This window comes from Ctenopharyngodon idella, chromosome 19, assembly GCF_019924925.1.
Source record: "Ctenopharyngodon idella isolate HZGC_01 chromosome 19, HZGC01, whole genome shotgun sequence".
Taxonomy (NCBI): domain Eukaryota; kingdom Metazoa; phylum Chordata; class Actinopteri; order Cypriniformes; family Xenocyprididae; genus Ctenopharyngodon; species Ctenopharyngodon idella.
This window is the reverse complement of record NC_067238.1, coordinates 8,146,156-8,164,702: the sequence shown is the minus strand read 5'-3', so window position 1 is coordinate 8,164,702 and position 18,547 is coordinate 8,146,156. Positions and strand designations below refer to the sequence as shown.

Genomic DNA, 18,547 nt, shown 5'->3' with positions numbered 1-18,547 from the left:
TAAGATGATTGTCAAAACTGTAGACAGTGATTACGCTGTGCTTTTCAGAGATGTCTTTAGTCAGTTATATTAAAATAATCAGATTCACATTTTATCCTTTTCCACAACAGTATTTTTGCCCATAAAACTGTACATTGACAGATAGCTTGCAAAAAAATATATCCAAGTACTTTGGAGAATTAAGCACAGATGGTCTATCAGACGGACAACCTCATCTTAAAGCATACAGCTCCAAATCCAATTAATATGATGAAAACTTGTCATTCTCAATTCACTGTGGAAAGAAACAGGCTGATTCCTGTTTACAATATAACAATGAATGATCCCAGACGTCAGCATGGTTTTGAACACATATCTTGAACCGTTATTGAATCAATATTGATCTTACAAGAAATGTTCACTTTTGATTTAGTAATGTCTATCGTGTTAGCTTTAGTTTGGGATCAGCAAATCTGGGTTTAACTCTCAGTTCAGGATAGAAAAATAAAGTATTACTGTAATTGCACATTTTCAGCTTTCAGGAAGTTGCTTAATATTTTCTTCAAGTGAAGTTAAAGCAATAGTGACATCAAGTGGTTGGTATAAATGCACAATTTTTATTAAAACAAGCTGATAAGAATTGGACCGAACATTCATATTAACTTTTTGTAAAATAAAAGTGAGAAATATTATTTTGATGTGTTACTGAGCATTTAAAGACAATGATTTTGTTTCTCATGCAAATATTTGTAACAGGTATAGATAATTCAAATTCCAGTAGATTGGAATTATAAAAAATATTTTAACATAATATTAATAAAGTAAATTATTATTAACATTATTGGGTGGCCATATAGGCATTAGGTGGGTTGCAATATTCCTGCTATAAAAAAAACCAAACAAACAAAAAAAACTGCACTATTCTGTTGGAACGCCGAACACCTCCACTTCACACAAGCTCAGAGTCCTGTTTTCCCCAGAAAGAGCCACAGTCACATAACGGCCTTGAAGAGCACTGGCACACCGGAACTTCCCTGTCCCTCCCGCAGGGATGAAAGACACTTTAACACACCTGAGTAGGAGTGAACGTTAAGAAACAGAAGAGAAATAAAATGATGCCTTAAGTATTATATATATTGTTTATGTATATTATGCAACAGTTTCTGTCCACGAATTTGATTTGCAGATCAGTGTATGTTCAGTGACTCTATGAAAGACAAACAAATTTCACTACATATTAAAACATGACGAAATTTATATTGCTCAAGCTTTTGAAAGTCAGGTGGATTCTGATTGGGTGTTAATGTGTTTATTGTTCGTTAGAGATAAAAAATTGTTCTGAAAGTGATTCCAGTGATATCGTTTCTCTGTGCCATTATCGTTATTGTTGTGGTGTGGACTCCACTATTCTATAAAATTTAGAATGATTTTTAAAACTTTATTTTATCATTATCATCCGTGTGAACGGGCCTTTACTGTGTGTTGCTTGGGAAGTTGATTTGACTTAAGTTGGAACCATTTAATAGACTAAAACCAGAAATATTGTGTCTAAAATGAAAGCTACACAATATTAAGTTGTTGTTTATTTAGTGGTTGTATCACATGCTGTTGGTCTGAACACACAACACACTTGCTAATGTAATATTCCCTAATAAATGCATGTAATAACAGCATTCCTTACACTGGGTTTGCACGGCCCTCAGACTCTAGTGAATCTCCAATGTGAACCACTGCTCCATTCAGTTGCTCGGCGCAGCAGTCACCGCGATTGGTAAGAGCCACTGATGCAATTGTATAAGTTTTAATCAGATCCAGTCTCCACCAGGGATCACTTTCAGTATTCGTTTGAGTGCAAGAGCCTTTGAATAGGTCATATTGCCGGTTCCCATCAATGGCATTTTGTGCAAGACTCAGACATGCTGTAGAACCTTGATTCACACTGGACTGGGTAGCTCGTCCATTTGGTGCCACATTTATACCCTCAGACTGTATCATTGCTACCATGTCTGACAAATAATGAAATATGAACAGTTAGACAGGGCTGTAAAACACTCAAACATCACAAGTGACCGATTTACCTTCAGAGACTGCGTACACCTCTACCTCACATACTGTCAGAATGCGGTTCTCTCCTGGTAAAAGCACATTAACATACTGTCCATCTAAGGGACTGAACTTGAACTTCTGTGTTTTCCCAGCCTGGATAGAATACACTTTTGCAACCCTAAAGAAATGTAAAAATGCTTGATGATCTCACATTCTGGGTTAATTTTTTGTATGATTTGAGCAATATCTTAACAAGTCTCTTACAGCTGATTGTAGTTGCCATCGTTGTCAAGGCTGTTCCCAATACGAATCTCAGCTCCATCGATCCTATCAGCACAACAATCACCCCGGTTGGTAATGGCAACCATGACAATTTTGTAAGGCTGTTGCAGGGTAACTCTCCACCATGGGTTTCTTTTTGCAGTTATGTAAGTGCAGGAATTATTTGCTAAATTTGTTGCTTTGTTTCCATCAACAGCATTGGAAGCGGTGTTACTGTTCAACAAGTCAATGGACTGGTGGGTCACACTTTTCAAAGCAACATTTCCTGTAAAAGATTGCACAACAGAGAATTGATTACATAACTACAACAAACTCTCTCTCTATATATACACACACAGTGCTCAGCATTTTAAACAATCTCTCAATGAACACAAAAACAATTTCCAAAATGTTGACAAGACTAAGTTTCATATAACATCTGTTTAACTTATAACATGAAAGTAAGGTTAATAATATAACTTCGATTACACATTTTTCAGTTTTACTCAAATTAGGGTGATGCAAAAATGAGTACACCCCACAACAAAAACTACTACATCTAGTAGTTTGAATGGCCTCCATGATTTCTAATGACAGCACCAAGTCTTCTAGGCATGGAATGAACAAGTTGGCGACATTTTGCAACATCTATCTTTTTCCATTCTTCAGGAATGACCTCTTTTAGAGAATGGATGCTGGATGGAGAGTGATGCTCAACTTGTCTCTTCCCCATAGGTGTTCGATTGGGTTCAGATCAGGAGACATACTTGGCCACTGAATCACTTTCACCCTGTTCTTCTTCAGAAATCCAACAGTGGCCTTAGATGTGTGTTTAGGATCATTGTCATGTTGGAAAAGTGCACGACGACCAAGGGCACGGAGTGATGGTAGCATCTTCTCTTTCAGTATAGAACAGTACATCTGTCAATTCATGATGCCATCAATGAAATGTAGCTCCCCGACACCAGCAGCACTCATGCAGCCCCACATAAGGACACTGCCACCACCATGTTTCACTGTAGGCACCATGCATTTTTCCTTTGTATTCCTCACCTTTGTGACGCCATACAGTTTTGAAGCCATCAGTTCCAAAAACATTTATCTTGGTCTCATCACTCCAGAGTATAGAGTCCCAGTAGTCTTCATCTTTGTCAGCATGGGCTCTAGGTGGACTTTTTGTGCCTGGGCTTTAGGAGAGGCTTCTTTCGTGGACGGCACCCATGCATGCCATTCCTCTGCAGTGTACACCGTATTGTGTCACGGGAAATAGTCATCACAGTTTGGCTTTCTACTTCTTTAGATAACTGCAGTGAACTTGCATGCCAATTTTCTTCAACCCTTTTCATCAGAAGATGCTCCTGTCGAGGTGTTAACTTCCGTGGACGACCTGGACGTCTCTGTGAGAGGGTTGAGACTTATCTAACTGATAAGTAAAGCTTTGCTGATCTTCTTGTAGCCTTCACCTTTCTGGTGTAAAGAAATTTTTTTCTTTCTCAGGTCTTGTGACATTTCTCTTCCATGTGGTGCCATTGCTGACAGCATGAAATGGCAAGGGGTTTTAACACCCTTTTATAGTCAACTGTCTGCTGGACACCTGTGTAATGAATAACTAGACTCACCTGTGGTTGAATTCTTGTTAAATTAGACATTTGTAGTCTAAAATTTAGCTTTGCTCCAGAGACTTTCAGTGGGGTGTACTAATTTTTGCATCACCCTAATTTGAGTAAAACTGAAAATGTTGTTCTCTAAGTTATATTATTAACCTTACTTTCATGTTATAAGTTAAACAGATGTTATATAAAACTTAGTCTTGTCAACATTTTGGAAATTGTTTTTGTGTTCGTAAATTGGGCTGATTGCCCTGTATGTTTTTGAGTCACTAAAAAGAACCACCTCACAAGATTAATTTGTTAGTGATTCAGACTACAATGGCTGTCTTGTTTTTATATCACTAAAAAGGACAGGTTCATAAAAGTCATTTGTTTGTGAATTAAACTACACTGGGTCTGTCTCAATACTCACACTTGTGGTCTTTGCACGTGACCACTTGTCTACTTACATGACGTATTTCCTGTATTTGGCCCAAGTGTTCAAGTGGGCATGAAGACCACAAGTATGCGTAGAAGTTTTGATTACCGAATGGGACACACTTACAACAACACAGTGTTGTGAAATTGCAAGTTAAGTTTTTAACAGAGCTTTATTTACACATTTTGATTTTCAATATATTACATTTAACTACCAAATTATATGTAATATCTAATTATTAAACGGTTAGTTCCAGTCATTGATTCTGATTGGTCAATACTATTAACTGTGTTTTATTCACAATAAAACACGGCTATGACCCAGTGGTTCTGTATATCAATGCCAACACCCTTAGCAACCATTCGTAAACATATGATTTTGTTCTCAATTGAATATTTTTTATTGAGCCTTACTGTATTATGTATAAGAGTGAGAGATATGTCTGAGTGTATTACCTGCATTCAGATTTAGCATTTTCCTTCAGGTCAGTCCTATGTTCATAACAAAAAATCCATTTGAATATCCGTTGCGATCTTGTCCTTTTAACAGTTAATGGGTTTTCCATGCCCTGCTGACACTGACACCGCTAGTCAAAGAATTTGTCATTTGCTTTTGTTCCGTTAGTTTTAATACAAAAGTCTTTGCGACTGAGTGACCTGCTTCATAAAGACAATCTTTGCCGCCATCTAATGGCATAATAAATATAACGTACTTGCTTACTAACGTAACCTTAGTTCCCTGAGATATGGGAACGAGTACTGCGTCTGCTAGATGCAGTGGGGAAAACTCCTTTTTCTTTGATTACTAAAGCCTTTTTCAATCATGCAGTGAAACTGCACGGACCAATGATGGTGCAGCGGAGCTGCACAAGCCTATGGCGGTGAAGCCCGCCAGGAGCGTGGTTCCCAGTGAGTCGAGCTCCGAGAGGTCAGCTATGCAGAAAGAACCTGAGCCTGTAAGGTGGGGACGTCCAGGTTGTAGAACCTGGCGAAGGTGGACGACGAGGCCCAGCCGGCCGCCGCACAGATTTCTGCAATGGACACACCGCTGGACCATGCCCAGGATGAGGCCATGCCTCTCGTGGAGTGAGTTCTTACTCCACTGGGGCATTGTAGGCCCAAAGAGGAGTACGCCAGCGCAATCGCGTCAACTATCCATCGAGATAATCTCTGCTTCGAGACCGGAAGTCCTTTGGTGCATACAAAGAGCTGTTCCAACCGTCTGAATGAGGCGGAACGGTCAATGTAAGTTCTCAATGCCCTAACTGGGCAGAGTAGATTCAACTCCTGGTCATCCTGCGAGGGAGGAATCGCAGAGAGCGTGATATACCTGTGCTCTGAACCGGGTGGAGAGCACCTTAGGTACATAACCACGCTTTGGCTTTAGGACGACCTTGGAGTCATTGAGCCCGAACTCAAGACAGGTAGGGGTCACAGAATAAGCCTGTAGGTCTCCTACTCACTTGACCGATGTTAGAACTAATAGCAGAGCGGCCTTAAGTGACAGGGGTCGAATGTTCAAAGGGGGAGCCCCTAAGGGCCCTGAGAACCGTAGACAGGTCCCATGTAGAGACAGTAAAAGGGTGAGGAGGGTTCAACCTTCTAGACCCCTTTAAGAAGCAGACAGCAAGATTTTGTCTGCCCACCGACTGTCCGGCTTTGGGAGCATGAAAAGCTGCAATAGCCATCACATCGACCTTGAGAGTGGAGGGGGTACGACCCTTATCCAACAACTCTTGGAGGAAGGACAATTTCAAAGATATGTCGCATGCAGATGGGTTTTCGCCACGGGCTGTGCACCAAGCGGAGAAGACCGACCACTTAAGGGCATAGAGGCATCTTGTAGACGAGGCTCTAGCCTCTGAAATTGTACTTAGTACCTTCTCTGGGAGGTCAGCAGGCTACAATCGAGGCCATAAGTGTAGAGCCTACAGCTTGGGCTGGGGGTGCCAGATCGTCCTTTTTGCCTGAGAAAGGAGGTACCGTCTCAAAAGAATAGGCATGGCGCTGCTATGAGCAGCTGAGACAGCTCTGAGAGCCACTGCTGGTTTCTCCAGAGCAGGGCCACTAGGAGAACCTTGTGTTTGTGTTCCCTGATTCGCCTGATAACCTGAGGGATCAGGGCGATCGGGAAAAGGCATAAAGGAGAAGGCTGGGCCAGACGTGGGTCAGCGCATCCCTGTTCCTTGAAAAATAAATTGGGTAATGAAAGTTGACCTCTGCCCTCTCGAAGATTTTCCAGATACTCTGAACCATTTGGGGGTGGAACATCCACTCTTCCGAGGAGACATTGCTCCGGGACAGCATGTCTGCTCCCTGGTTCAGTTTGCCCGGCACGTGTGCTGCCTTTAATGAGAGCAGGTTGCAATGTGCCCATTCTAAAAGGCTATTCACCAGTGTGAAGAGGTGTTTTGAGAGCCTGGTTCACCTTGATACGCAAGCATCCGTGATGCCAAGCGTGGGACGGGACTCAAGGTTCAATCTACTAACTTAGCCCCCTCCTTTTCCTGTCTGAAGGATTAGGATGACTTCTGAGGCACAGGGTCCAGTGCAATCTTGGGCCGGGGTCCCTGATGCTTCAGGAAGGGATGACGCTTAGCAGAGCATGAGCGCTGTCGAGGCTCAGGCTGAAGAGTGGGCTGAGCAGTCAAAGATGCAGACTTGGCAGGCTGCTGAGTCGGCGCAGTTTTGGGGCGACTGAAAGCAGCTGCAGAGCTGGAACGCTTAGGCAGGAAGTGCCGCATCTCTTGGCATGACTTCTGTGCAGTGGTGAAGCGTTCAGCAAACCCATCAACGGTGGGTTTAAAGAGGCCAGTGGGGGAGACAGGGGAGTCGAGGAAAAGGGTTTTGTCTGCTTCCATGATCTCCGTCAGATTCAGCCACAACTGGTGCTCCAGCACCAATAAACTGGCCGTTCACTTCGTGGCACGCAGGGCCAAGTCGGTCGCGCTGCGCAGCTCTCTGAATACGGCTGGGTTGGGTTCAGACTCGTCCATGGAGCAAAGGAGTTTGGCCTGAAAGACTTGGAGAACGGCCATAGTGTGGAGAGATGGACAGAGAAGTTCTGTGTCCATTCCATTCCTGGCGTCGATGGGCTTTAAAAACGGCAAGGGGGTGGGGTCGTTCGTTGAGACTGCCCAATCCTCCACGTCTGAGGCCACCAATGACATACTGTCATCCAGGGGATCGTCCTCCAACCCCCCGAACAAACCAGATCGCTCATGATGGCAGAGGGATGCTGGTCCTGCACAAGCCACAGCTGTGGCACGACATTTGTATCAACATCGCAGAAAAATGCTCTTTAGAAATTTGCTCTTTTACTTCAGCTTGCTTGCAGAGCAGCGATCAATCCAGAGAGCGAGGTCACTGAATCAGCTTGATCTGCTGCGGGTCGTGTCAACAGCGAGAAGGCTTCAAGTCTCATAGTCTTTTAGTGATTTTACTTCAGAAAAGTTGCATTGTTACATATTTTTTGGCATTAATATTTGTATTGTGTGGTAACTGTTTTATAAAAGCAATAAGCCCTGTTAAGCCGTGGTTAAGGGGGTTTTACAACAACGCCCCTTAGCTGTTAAAAATTCACTGTAAACCATGGCTTCACAGGGCTTATCGCTTTATTAACTTAGAATTACTCTGGTGTAAGTGATTTTAGGATTTTGGGGCTCATGAGTTCTTGAACGTGAATGTGAAACATCCTGCAAGTTTCAGAACTCAAAACTTTTGCTGATACTGAAGTCAGTCTGCCAGAACAGCAGGTTCTGGAATGTGCCACTTTATGACGTAATAGTGTCTACACAGAAACGAAATGATAAAGATGGCTCCGAAGACAATAAGACACTGTGCAGTGCCAAGTTGTGGAAAAACACATTCTTTGCCTTGCCTTCCTTCTGATCCCAACATTAGGAAAGAGTAGATGAACTTTATTTTTAATGAAGTTCTAGACCGCGTCAGTAAGAACTTGGTCCTTTGTTCACTTCATTTTACTGCAGATTCATTTACAAACAAGGAACAATTCGATGCAGAATTTTCAGCAAGATTGAAACTAAAAGACGATGCTATGCTGACAATATTGGATCCGACAGTAATGTCGCACCACACTAGTGTGAGTAACTGTTTTTATTATGTGGTCCATATTGCTTTGTTTTGATCTGTTATTACAGATCGCTTGATATGTACTGAGTATTAATGCGTTTTTAAATTTTGATTAAATTATATACAGAAAGCAATCAAAGAATGCTTTCTTTAGAATGGCTGAAGCTGTTGATCACACAGCACGAGTTTATCTGGACTCTTGCTAAAACTCCTGTTATGAATCTCTAACTATATTTACACTGTGTTTGCACTGTTAGCAATGATAGAAGCATTTGTGAGAGTGCAGAAACCAAGTTCCAGTGACATGATCACTGCCATCCCACGATCAACAGGCTGTCTGTCATCGGCTACAATGATAATCGCTGCAAGCTTTCATGCGATGTGAGTAGACCTCAATATAGTGCTATAATCAACGCTTTTCACGATTAGTTAATCTTGACAGCTGTAGGCCCTAAAAAACATAAAAACGTATAAATGTAAAAACGTAAAAAACGTAAAAATGTAAAAACGTGGTAAAGTTTTCGCAGTGGGGGTTTAATCCCTAACTGCCTGGCAGCACCAGTTCCACATGTAAGACTAATTTCATATGCAAACATGTCACAGCAGTGGTTGTTTACACTGAAGTCTCACAGCAGACACGCCTCTGCAAACTGAACCTTCAGACCAGAGGGCTAAAATCAGGGTAGAAAAATTTCGAAATTATTTTTTATTATATTTTTATTTCTAGATTATGACAATTTTTGATGTAAAATTCATAGTAACATTATATTTTATAATATATAATCTTAGGAAACACTAAATTAAAAAAAAAAAAAAAAAAAAAAAGCAGTTCATAACCACTTTAAGGCCATTGAGCTTTGCCATTTTTGGAGTCTTGTGCACTTCCTGTCAAGTGTGGGTATTGGGACAGGCCCACTGGCTTCCCTGTATGTTTTTGAATCAATCAATTTATTTTAGTTTTTGTTTGAAATCACATTCAGACCTCAGAATATGATTTTGCCATTCTAGAGTCTCAGAAAAACTATACCAATACAATTTGTTTGCCAAAAATAATTTCTATCTGCATCTCTGTCTGATGTTGTAATTTTTGCCCATGCTGACTTAGATGACACATCACCTTTTAACTCATGATTATAACTGACCCTTTTTCTTTTACATTCAGTTATAGGCTTTATTCTCTATTATTATCCAAAGTGATTTACAGTAGTTTTACAGGAACTGTGCCCCTGGAGCAACCAGAGGTTGACACAAATGATAGTAATTCATGCAAAGATAAATGTGCCTTAAAAAACATTACTGGTGTGCATCTTGAGACAAAACAATGGCAGTGATATTTTTTAAAATATGTCAGTGCAAGTTGCTTTCAGTTAATACAGCTCAAACATGTATTTTAGTCTGGGACTAGGCGTAAGCCTTTCTGTGTAACCGTGGGTATGTCTTTAAAGTGCTAGTCCAGACCACTAAGGCAAGGCTTTCACCCTGCAAGCCTTAGTCACACCAGATATTATATAATGTTTGACATTATTGTTTGCATTTACTGTATGTTTTAGAATGTACTAGTCAATTAAAGTGCCAAAAATAACACTTAAACATTGTCTACCTGTGAGTCGATAGGCCATACCCATACATGGTTCCGCAAAGATGAGTACCAGCACAACCATAGTGATCATCGGAATCGTCATTCCTATAAAACAAAGATGGAAAACTCAATATTTTCAAATTCTTCTTGTCTTTCTGCCTGCAATAGTCAAATAAATGTCCAAGATGTTTAATGACAAATCCAAGCAAACTAAACTACCAGTAATAGATTTTCTATGTAATTTCAGAACAAGTGTGCAGCACTCACTGAGATTTGTATCCTCTCTACCCTTCTTAAGTTGTGGGTCTGATCTGTTCCCCTGTGAGATGTGGCTGAGATCAAGATGTTTTGTGGTTCCACAACGCAAGGGTGTGCCTACTAGATAAAGATCACAAGTCACCACTATTATGCAGTTTTGGTGAATCATTCTCAGAACTCAAACCATTGCGTTTCAGTGGCATATCTTTCACAAGGATGAGAAAAAAAAAAAAAAAAAAAAAAATGGCAGAAGTCCAGGTAACTGAAGAGACCTTGCAAGCATATATTTTGTAAATTCATCTCTGCCATCTCATGCGTGCATACACAAACACACACAAAAATTAAAAATGAGTAATTATTAATAAATAATTAATCGATTAAATATTAATATTGTGTATCGAAGGACAAATTAAAAAGCATGACTTCCTTTTGTCCATAATACCAGATTTTTGAAAAAGGGAAGAAACAGGACAACAAACTATTAAGTGTTTTTTATTTTATTATTATTATTATTATTATTATTATTATTATTATTATTATTATTATTTATCTAGCTGCACAGTTTTCCACTAATCTTTTAGAAATTACATTTGGATGAAATTTTCTTCTTGAATTTCCCTTTGGTCCTCAGCTGTACATTTTCTTGATCGAAACCACAAAACTCTGAAAACACTGTAGGAAAAAAAGATCCTATTGAAGAGAAAACCCAGTTCTTTGACAGTGCAAAGAATCAAACACCAATCATTAGGGGACCTATTATGCAAAATTCACTTTTAAATGGTGATTGATCATAAATGTGTGTTGTCAGTGTGCACACAACCTCCTTATAATGATAAAAAAAAATCCACCCACTCCTTTTTTTTAATCCCCATAAATGATAAGCAGTGTCTCAGAACAAGCGTTCTCAGATTCTGTACAAAGTGACATCACTTTGTACAGGCCGCGCCCATGACTGTTGACGGACACTGCCGTATTAGCATAGAGTTGTACCACAGTCCACCATTGTCTGGATGCCGGAGCAGTTGTAGCGACAAGAATGTCTCCTAAGCAATTGAGGTGTTTTGTTGTTGGATGTAAGAATAAACATAGCAGTCTTCATTTACTCCTGACAGCTGAGCCACTGAAGACACAGTGGATTAGTTTTGTTTTTGAAGGGAATGCACCACAGATCTAATATACACTCTGTCCCTGCTGTTTACGTTCACAAACATAACCGACTGTGTTTATGTTAACTTTGTGTGTTTTTGACATAACCTTGAGTGTGTTTGGCAGTTTAAGCACAATGAAACGTGAAAGAGAAGTTAGTTTAATACTCACAAGACATACCATCTGACAGCCAGATTTCTGTGCGTGTGCTTTAGATTTGTGCGCTCAAAAAAATAAATTAGAAGTTTAAACTGATATGGCTTTAAAACGCATGCAGATAATAAACTTTCATGAAGTGTGATCATGACATAGATGATAATCAAAACCAAGCAGATGTCTTGGTAATATTTGGCATTGTATCCGATGCAGGCAGGAGCTGTGAATGAAGGAAGTGCTTTTTTGGACAGGGGGCAGAGAGCACTTCTATTTTTATTGGCAGGAGGCAACTAACAATTAAGGTGCATATCCGCCACCTGCTCAGGGTTGCCAGGTTTTCACAACAAAACCCGCCCAATTGCTACTCAAAACTAGCCCAGTCGCATTTCAGGGGGGTCCATACAGTAAAAATCGCATTCCGGGCGGTAAAATCCGGGTTTTTGGTGGGGATCCCCTGGTAAAATTCGCATTTCAGGGGCTAAATATAATGTTATTTAGGGACGCTTCAACCCACGGACATGAAAAACAACCCAAGGCAACAGTGTAAAAGTAGCCCAATTCTGCGGGAAATCGTCTCAGGTTACGCATGTAACCATGGTTCCCTGACAACAGGGAACGAGACACTGCGTCTTAACACATATGGGGAACACCTCAGCGGGAACCGGTGTCTGAAACGCTATCAAATCACAGCAATCGTATTGGCCGGCGACAGCCTATGACGTCACTACTAGTGCGACCCGAACGCACATAAGGAGTGCCTAGAGAACAAGTCATCCACTTATCGTCTGAAGGGACTGTTCAGCAGGCAGCCCTGAGGCATGGCAGGGAGACGCAGTGTCTCGTTCCCTGTTCTAAGGGAACCATGGTTACATGCGTAACCTGAGACGTTCCCTTTCGAAAGGGAACTCGCACTGCGTCTTAACGCATATGGGGAACGAAATACCCACGCCGCCATGCTGAGGGGAGTGCATGCCAAAGAATGGCTGTGACAAATATCAGAAAACAATTTCAACTGAAATGCCAAAAAAAACCCACTCCTCCTAGGGGTCGCAAAGGCTGTCAGTGACAGCATTCCCTACGGCCACCACCCAAGCTATAAGCCTCAAAGAGGCCTCCAGAAACATCTAGAGGCCTACCAAGGCCGCTCAAAGGCTTGGAACCAACAACTTCAAACAGAAGGGGTCCCTTTAAGAGAATGTGGCCAGGGAGCCGAAAGGAGCCCCGGCCAGTCACTTCTCAGGGGAGCATAGTCTACCCTGACTGCCACCAGGGAGGCCGACATGGTCCTACTTTAGTAGTAACCTAGTCTGGCCAGCAACCTGTCTGTTACCAAAACAGAATCTCTAAAGCACTAGCCTCCAGAGGAGGGTTCCAGTAAGAGGGACTGCAAACTGACAGTAACTGGCAGTAACCAACTTAAGAGACGGGCATCCTGGGGAGCAGGACTCGGCATAGCGTTTTGAACCCTTGCAATCGAGGGGAGTTACTCTGCTCAACCTAGGATCTACAGAGCGCTTCTTAATAAGCACTCTGGAGGCTGAGTACTCTAAATTGGGTCCCTAACGAGAGGCGTACCTCCAGCGCCAACAGGAGCTGATCTATAAAGGGAGTTCTTACTAAAAAGAACCTCTTAAACCTCAATGACCAACTCAGGGGCGAGGTCCTCAGCCTTAAATACTGACCTCCCAGAGACCTTCAACCTTCCGATCAGACCTCGGGAGCGCAGTACTCTAAAGAACGACCCTCAATGCGAGGGGAATACCCACTGGACTCAACCGAGATGAGTATTGACCAAGCTCAATGCAAGTACCAGGGAGGCTCCTAAAGAGCCTACACTCTGATATAACTCTAGGGAGTCAGAATACTATCTTAGCTGGAAGTGCTTAGGACCTACTCGACCCAGAGGATCTCCTTCAAGGTGGCCTGCTCGAGGGCCAACTACTTGGTAAAGATCTAGAACTCCAGGGCTAGTATCAGGGAGGCTCCAATGGAGCCTAAGCTACCTGATAACCGTCTGCTCAATTCTAGGGAACTAGGACACTCAGGAACCTAGCTCAACCCAGAGGATCGCTTTCAAGGTGACCCAAGGAGGGCCAACTACTTGGTAGCAAATCTAACCCCAGCAGAGATAGCCACTAGAGGTATGCAGGCTTGGAATACTCGTTCGCATTGCCATCACAAGCCGTGTACTCAGCTTTCTACCCTTAAAACAAGGGGAGTACAAAACTATGCGACCGGGCTGATGAGGAGGCCTCAGTCAGGGCCTACTACTCTAGCATAACACGGCCACAGGCCCAAGGCTAATGCTTGAGCTCTAAGGGAGCGTGCTGGCTCTAAGGGAGCGTGCTGACTATTTGTCTCAACACGCTCGACCTGAGCATCACTGGTGTTGGGCACATATGGGGCACAGAGCTCTGGGAGCGAAGTGAGCTAACCTGAGAAAGGCTCAAAGGTAAAAACCTGAGCAAAAACTCTCGCTCCAAGACGAGAAGGCCGTCTGAGCTCAGCTCTGGAGGAATGGAGGCCCCAACAGGAAGAAATTCCACAGGAGGGGCCTGCAACACTCGACTCCGCGACTTAATAATCAAGGAGCTTTTGGTGGAGAGATGCTCCAAGCTCAAACTAGACAAAGCTACTACCAAAGCTCTAGAGAGCAGAGACTTCAGCATAGTGCTTTCCACTCTCTAAATGAGAGGAAGTCTAACAACACTCAAGGACAACCAAAGGGGAAGCTTTCAACGAAAGCCTACAGCACCTGGCTATTTGTCTGTGGGCCAGAGAGGGCCAACACCTACCGTCATGATCTATCTGGAGCTCGGGGGAGCGGAGGCTTCAGCATATCACCTTCTACTCTCTAAGCAAGAGGAAACCGCTTCACTCGACCTAGGGAAGGTATCAAGGGGGCCTAACAAAGGCAAAACACCTCAAATCGTGATATTACCTGGAGCTCAGCAGAGCGGTGGCTTCAACAAATAACTTTCTTTAACGAGAGGAAGCCAGCCCACTCAACCCAGAAGGATTATCAGGGCGGCCCCGGAGGGCCGAATACCTGATATATCAACTACCTGAAGCTCAGATGAGCAGTGGCCTAGAAAACCAACTCTCAGATCGAGAGGAGGCCATGCCATTCACTACAGGTGATATTTCGTTCTTAATGCTACCCGCTATTAAGACCTCACAAAGAAAAGAGGCACATAGTAAGGGTGTCACGATAACCTTCCCTAATAATGGGAGCTCCAGGGCCCCAGTTTAAATGCCCCAATACATAAAACATAGAATAAACATCCCCTTATTCCTTTCTACAGGGAGCTGAGGTCACTAAATTTGTAATGGCTCTCACAGAGGGAGAGGTAACCTAAAAGCTCAACCTGAGACTTCAAAGAGCAGAGGCCTAAATGTAAAAGTGGCCTGCCATACTCTGCAGTCTGAAAGGATGCGCTCACTAACAAACTCTGTGCCGGATCCACAGATGGGTTCAAAAAGATGGAACCAACACATCATTGGTCCAGCCTCAGTCCTGGTGTGAAGCGCCTGAGATATAAAAGAATAAAAGCGCCCTATTATTCCTTTCTATAGGGAGCTGAGGTCTATAAATGTAAAATGGTTCTCACGCCAGAAAAGGCAACCTGCAAAGCTCAACCTACAACTACAGTAAATGGAGGCCTTAAAGTAGATGAGGCCTGCCATACTGCTGTAGACTGAAAGGATGCACACAATACCAAGCCCTTATGCCGGACCAACAGAAGGGTTAATAATAATGGAACAAAACTCATCATCGGTCCATTCTCAGGCCTGATAAAAAGCACCTAATATGAATAAACACCCCCTTTATTCCTCTCCATAGGGAGCTGAGGTCACTAAAATTATAACAATTCTCACCAACGGTGAGGCGACCTACAAAGCTCAACCTGTGACAACAGAAAGCTGAGGCCTTAACGTAAATGAGGCCTGCTATACTGCTGTAGACTGAAAAGAAGCACTTATTAACAAGCCCTGCACTGGACCAACAGAAGGGTTCTAATAATGGAACAAACTCATCATCGACCCAGCCTCAAGCCTGACATTAACAATGTTTAAGGGGGAAGGGAGGGGGGGGGGGGAATGTTGGAGCACAGCATAATCTGCCACCGCATATGTCCTGCCATATACAGACAGGACTGGCTTTATAACACATAAACGCGGGTGCAGAAAGGAAACACGCAACTAGGGTTGCCAAAGGGAAACACTCATAGTGCAAGAAAACAGCCTTATAAAAGGTGAACGCGTGTGCTCCTAGTCCAAACAAACAATGCACAAGTAATGTGTGTGATAGATGTAAAGCTTGCACACAAACCTACACGTCACTCGTCCAAACGTAAATAGAGCATTGCTTACTGAGGCCACGTTCACACAGCAGCAGAATACGGTTGTCAGTCCTGTATTTGAGTCCTTAATACGGTTGCGTTTACACGCAGTACGGTTATTTACGGGAGTGACAACCGCATTTTATAACCGAACTCACACCTGTACATTTTCATGTACTGCTGTGTGAACGGAACAGGACTGGGCAACTAGTTGTCTGTCACGTCATACAGAGCGAGGGAGCCGCACTTCTAAGGTGTTTTGTGTGTGGTTTCACTTTCAGTAACTTACTGTGACAGAGATGTGAGCTGTGCGTCATCTTAAGGTGTTAGATCCAGTCACTGTTCTCCATCAGAGCGGCTCATGTCAGTTTTGTGTTTCTTTTCAAATGCCGTGTCATGCGCGAGATGTCGCAAAGGATGTGACACGCGTGTGCAGCGGTTAAAGACTCCGGCTAGCGCGTGTTTACATGCTGCTGTTGGTTAATGATGTTTTCATGGATGAACTCGCGGTTCAGTTAGTCTCTTGTCATGTGAAAAGTGATAATACTTTTCAGTTTTATGGGCGTCGCCATCTTTAATATTATGTTGATCACTGTCGTCATGGTTACTAGTAAGAGAATACGGACTTGACACTCGCTGCACGTTCATACAGACAGTGTTCCAGACGCTACTGTAAGTTGCTGTGTGAACAAGACATTTCGAGACTCACACCTGTTAAGTAAATGCGGTTGTCAATCCCAAAAAATGACTGTGTGAACGTGGCCTGATATTGAGGACACATCCTAAATCAGCTAAACACTCTCATAACAAAAACCTGTCCTGCTTCCCTTGAGAAGAGACAGACAAACGAGAGTGGAGCTTCCTCGGAGGAAACGCTCACAACGCTTGCCGACAGAACTCTCAAGCACAGGGCATGCATGCTCTAACAAAGACGCACGAGTCAAGTGTGTTACCAGGTAACTATACATGGATGTGCACACTGACTGAAACGTCTGTAAGTTCTTACCTTTGAATAGCACTTCAAACGAAAACAGTCCCTGAAAGACGAAAGAGGATGACTTGTTCTCTAGGCGCTCCTTATGTGCGTTCGGGTCGCACTAGTGGTGACGTCATAGGCTGTCGCCGGCCAATACGACTGCCGTGATTTGATAGCGTTTCAGACACCGGTTCCCGCTGAGGCGTTCCCCATATGCATTAAGACGCAGTGCGAGTTCCCTTTCGAAAGGGAACCGCGGACTTGGCAACACTGCACCTTCTGTACTGGAGTGTGGGCCAGAGATTAGTATTTTCTTAATTAATAATAATAATAATAATAATAATAATAATAAAGGATAGATAAACATAAAATAAATAAATTAATCATTTAAATTCTTTCCATTAATCTAGCTTCTTTCAGAAAAATCAATACAACTTTATTGATCTGTTCTTCATTTAATATATTATTAAGGTTTAACACACTCACCCCATATTTCTTTAACTCATCTTTTATTCTTTGTGTCTCATATTTAATGCAGTGACAAATAACATGCTCCACCGACTCTTCTTCCATTCCACAATCACATATACCTGAAGGATGCTTTCTCAATAAATACATTATTTATTATTTATTGAGTATTATTTATTATTTATTTAGCCCAGTATGTCCTAACTTCATCCTTGATATAATGGTTTGCTCTCTGGGAGTTCTTCCTGTTGATTTCATTTTTCCTACTACTTGTTTTATCTTATATAAATGGCATCCTTTACTTTCTTCATCCCATTGTTTTTGCCATGCATTTATTATATTAATAAATATTATTGTTTTAATTTCTGCTTTACTATATGATACCTCCATTATTCTGTCTTGTTTTAAAGCTTGCTTTGCTAAAACATCTGCCATCTCATTCCCTTCAATTCCCCTATGGGCTGGAATCCACATAAATCTCTATATGAAATCTCTATATTTCTATATGATTTAGTCTGTACAGAGTTTCATATATTTCATAAACAATATCACATCTGTTATGAGATGACAAAGACTGCAAAGAAACCAATGCTGATAAACTATCTGAGCATATTACATGAGGGTCCAAAATATTTAGCAAGAGATACACAACTTGAAGACAGACAGCAGGAAACTCAGGATGACTGGCTCAAGACTGAACACAATGGCACTATGGCAGGGAACAAACAGACTTATAAAGGGTTAAATATAAACGGGATAATGAACATGGTTGGGGCAATGGCGCCTCCTTCAGGAGTGGAGAGACTAGAGTTCATGATGTAAGCGCTATCCACAGTTCTGGAGGGAGCATGACATAGAGGGCATACATAAATGTATGGTGATTATAAACCATTATTTCTAATTTTGCTATCAGAAGTTAACAGTACCTAATATCTATTTATAATCTGATAAACAAGAAAGCTGTTAAATTTATTAATGTATGTAAGCATTTCCATGTTTTTATTTAAATTAATTTGTTCCAATTTTAACCTGGATATATCTTTCATATAATTTTTTTTTAAATCCAATTAAAAGTTATTCCCTTTATTCTCAATCAACAATCCCTCTTTCCATACCATATCATAAGATTTTTCTACATCTAAAAATATTGCCATTACTGATTCCTTGTTAATTTGGGCTTTTTAAATTTCTGTTTACAAACAAACTACTGGATCCA

General features: G+C 42.0%; 1 protein-coding gene across 1 annotated transcript; it reads right to left on the bottom strand.

Moving 5' to 3' along the window:
- Positions 1 to 576: 576 nt before the first annotated feature.
- Positions 577 to 17,016, bottom strand: si:ch1073-376c22.1 (uncharacterized protein LOC100000126 homolog). Its single transcript, XM_051873502.1, has 7 exons — positions 16,894 to 17,016; positions 10,252 to 10,362; positions 10,006 to 10,089; positions 2,290 to 2,572; positions 2,058 to 2,203; positions 1,661 to 1,985; positions 577 to 1,051 (listed from the first exon to the last, which is right to left on the bottom strand). Exons 3-7 carry the CDS (start codon positions 10,085 to 10,087, stop codon positions 898 to 900), a joined length of 990 nt encoding a protein of 329 aa, XP_051729462.1. The 5' UTR covers positions 10,088 to 10,089; positions 10,252 to 10,362; positions 16,894 to 17,016; the 3' UTR covers positions 577 to 897.
- Positions 17,017 to 18,547: the final 1,531 nt, after the last annotated feature.

What these genes read in the sequence shown, in the direction of transcription:
- si:ch1073-376c22.1 (XM_051873502.1), bottom strand. Translation starts at nt 10,087, where the DNA reads ATGACGATTCCGATGATCACTATGGTTGTGCTGGTACTCATCTTTGCG. An exon ending in TATGGCCTATCGACTCACAG is followed by an intron (nt 2,573 to 10,005) that starts GTAGACAATGTT and finishes AATCTTTTACAG; the next exon opens with GAAATGTTGCTTTGAAAAGT. An exon ending in GAGGGCCGTGCAAACCCAGT is followed by an intron (nt 1,052 to 1,660) that starts GTAAGGAATGCT and finishes ACTCCTACTCAG; the next exon opens with GTGTGTTAAAGTGTCTTTCA.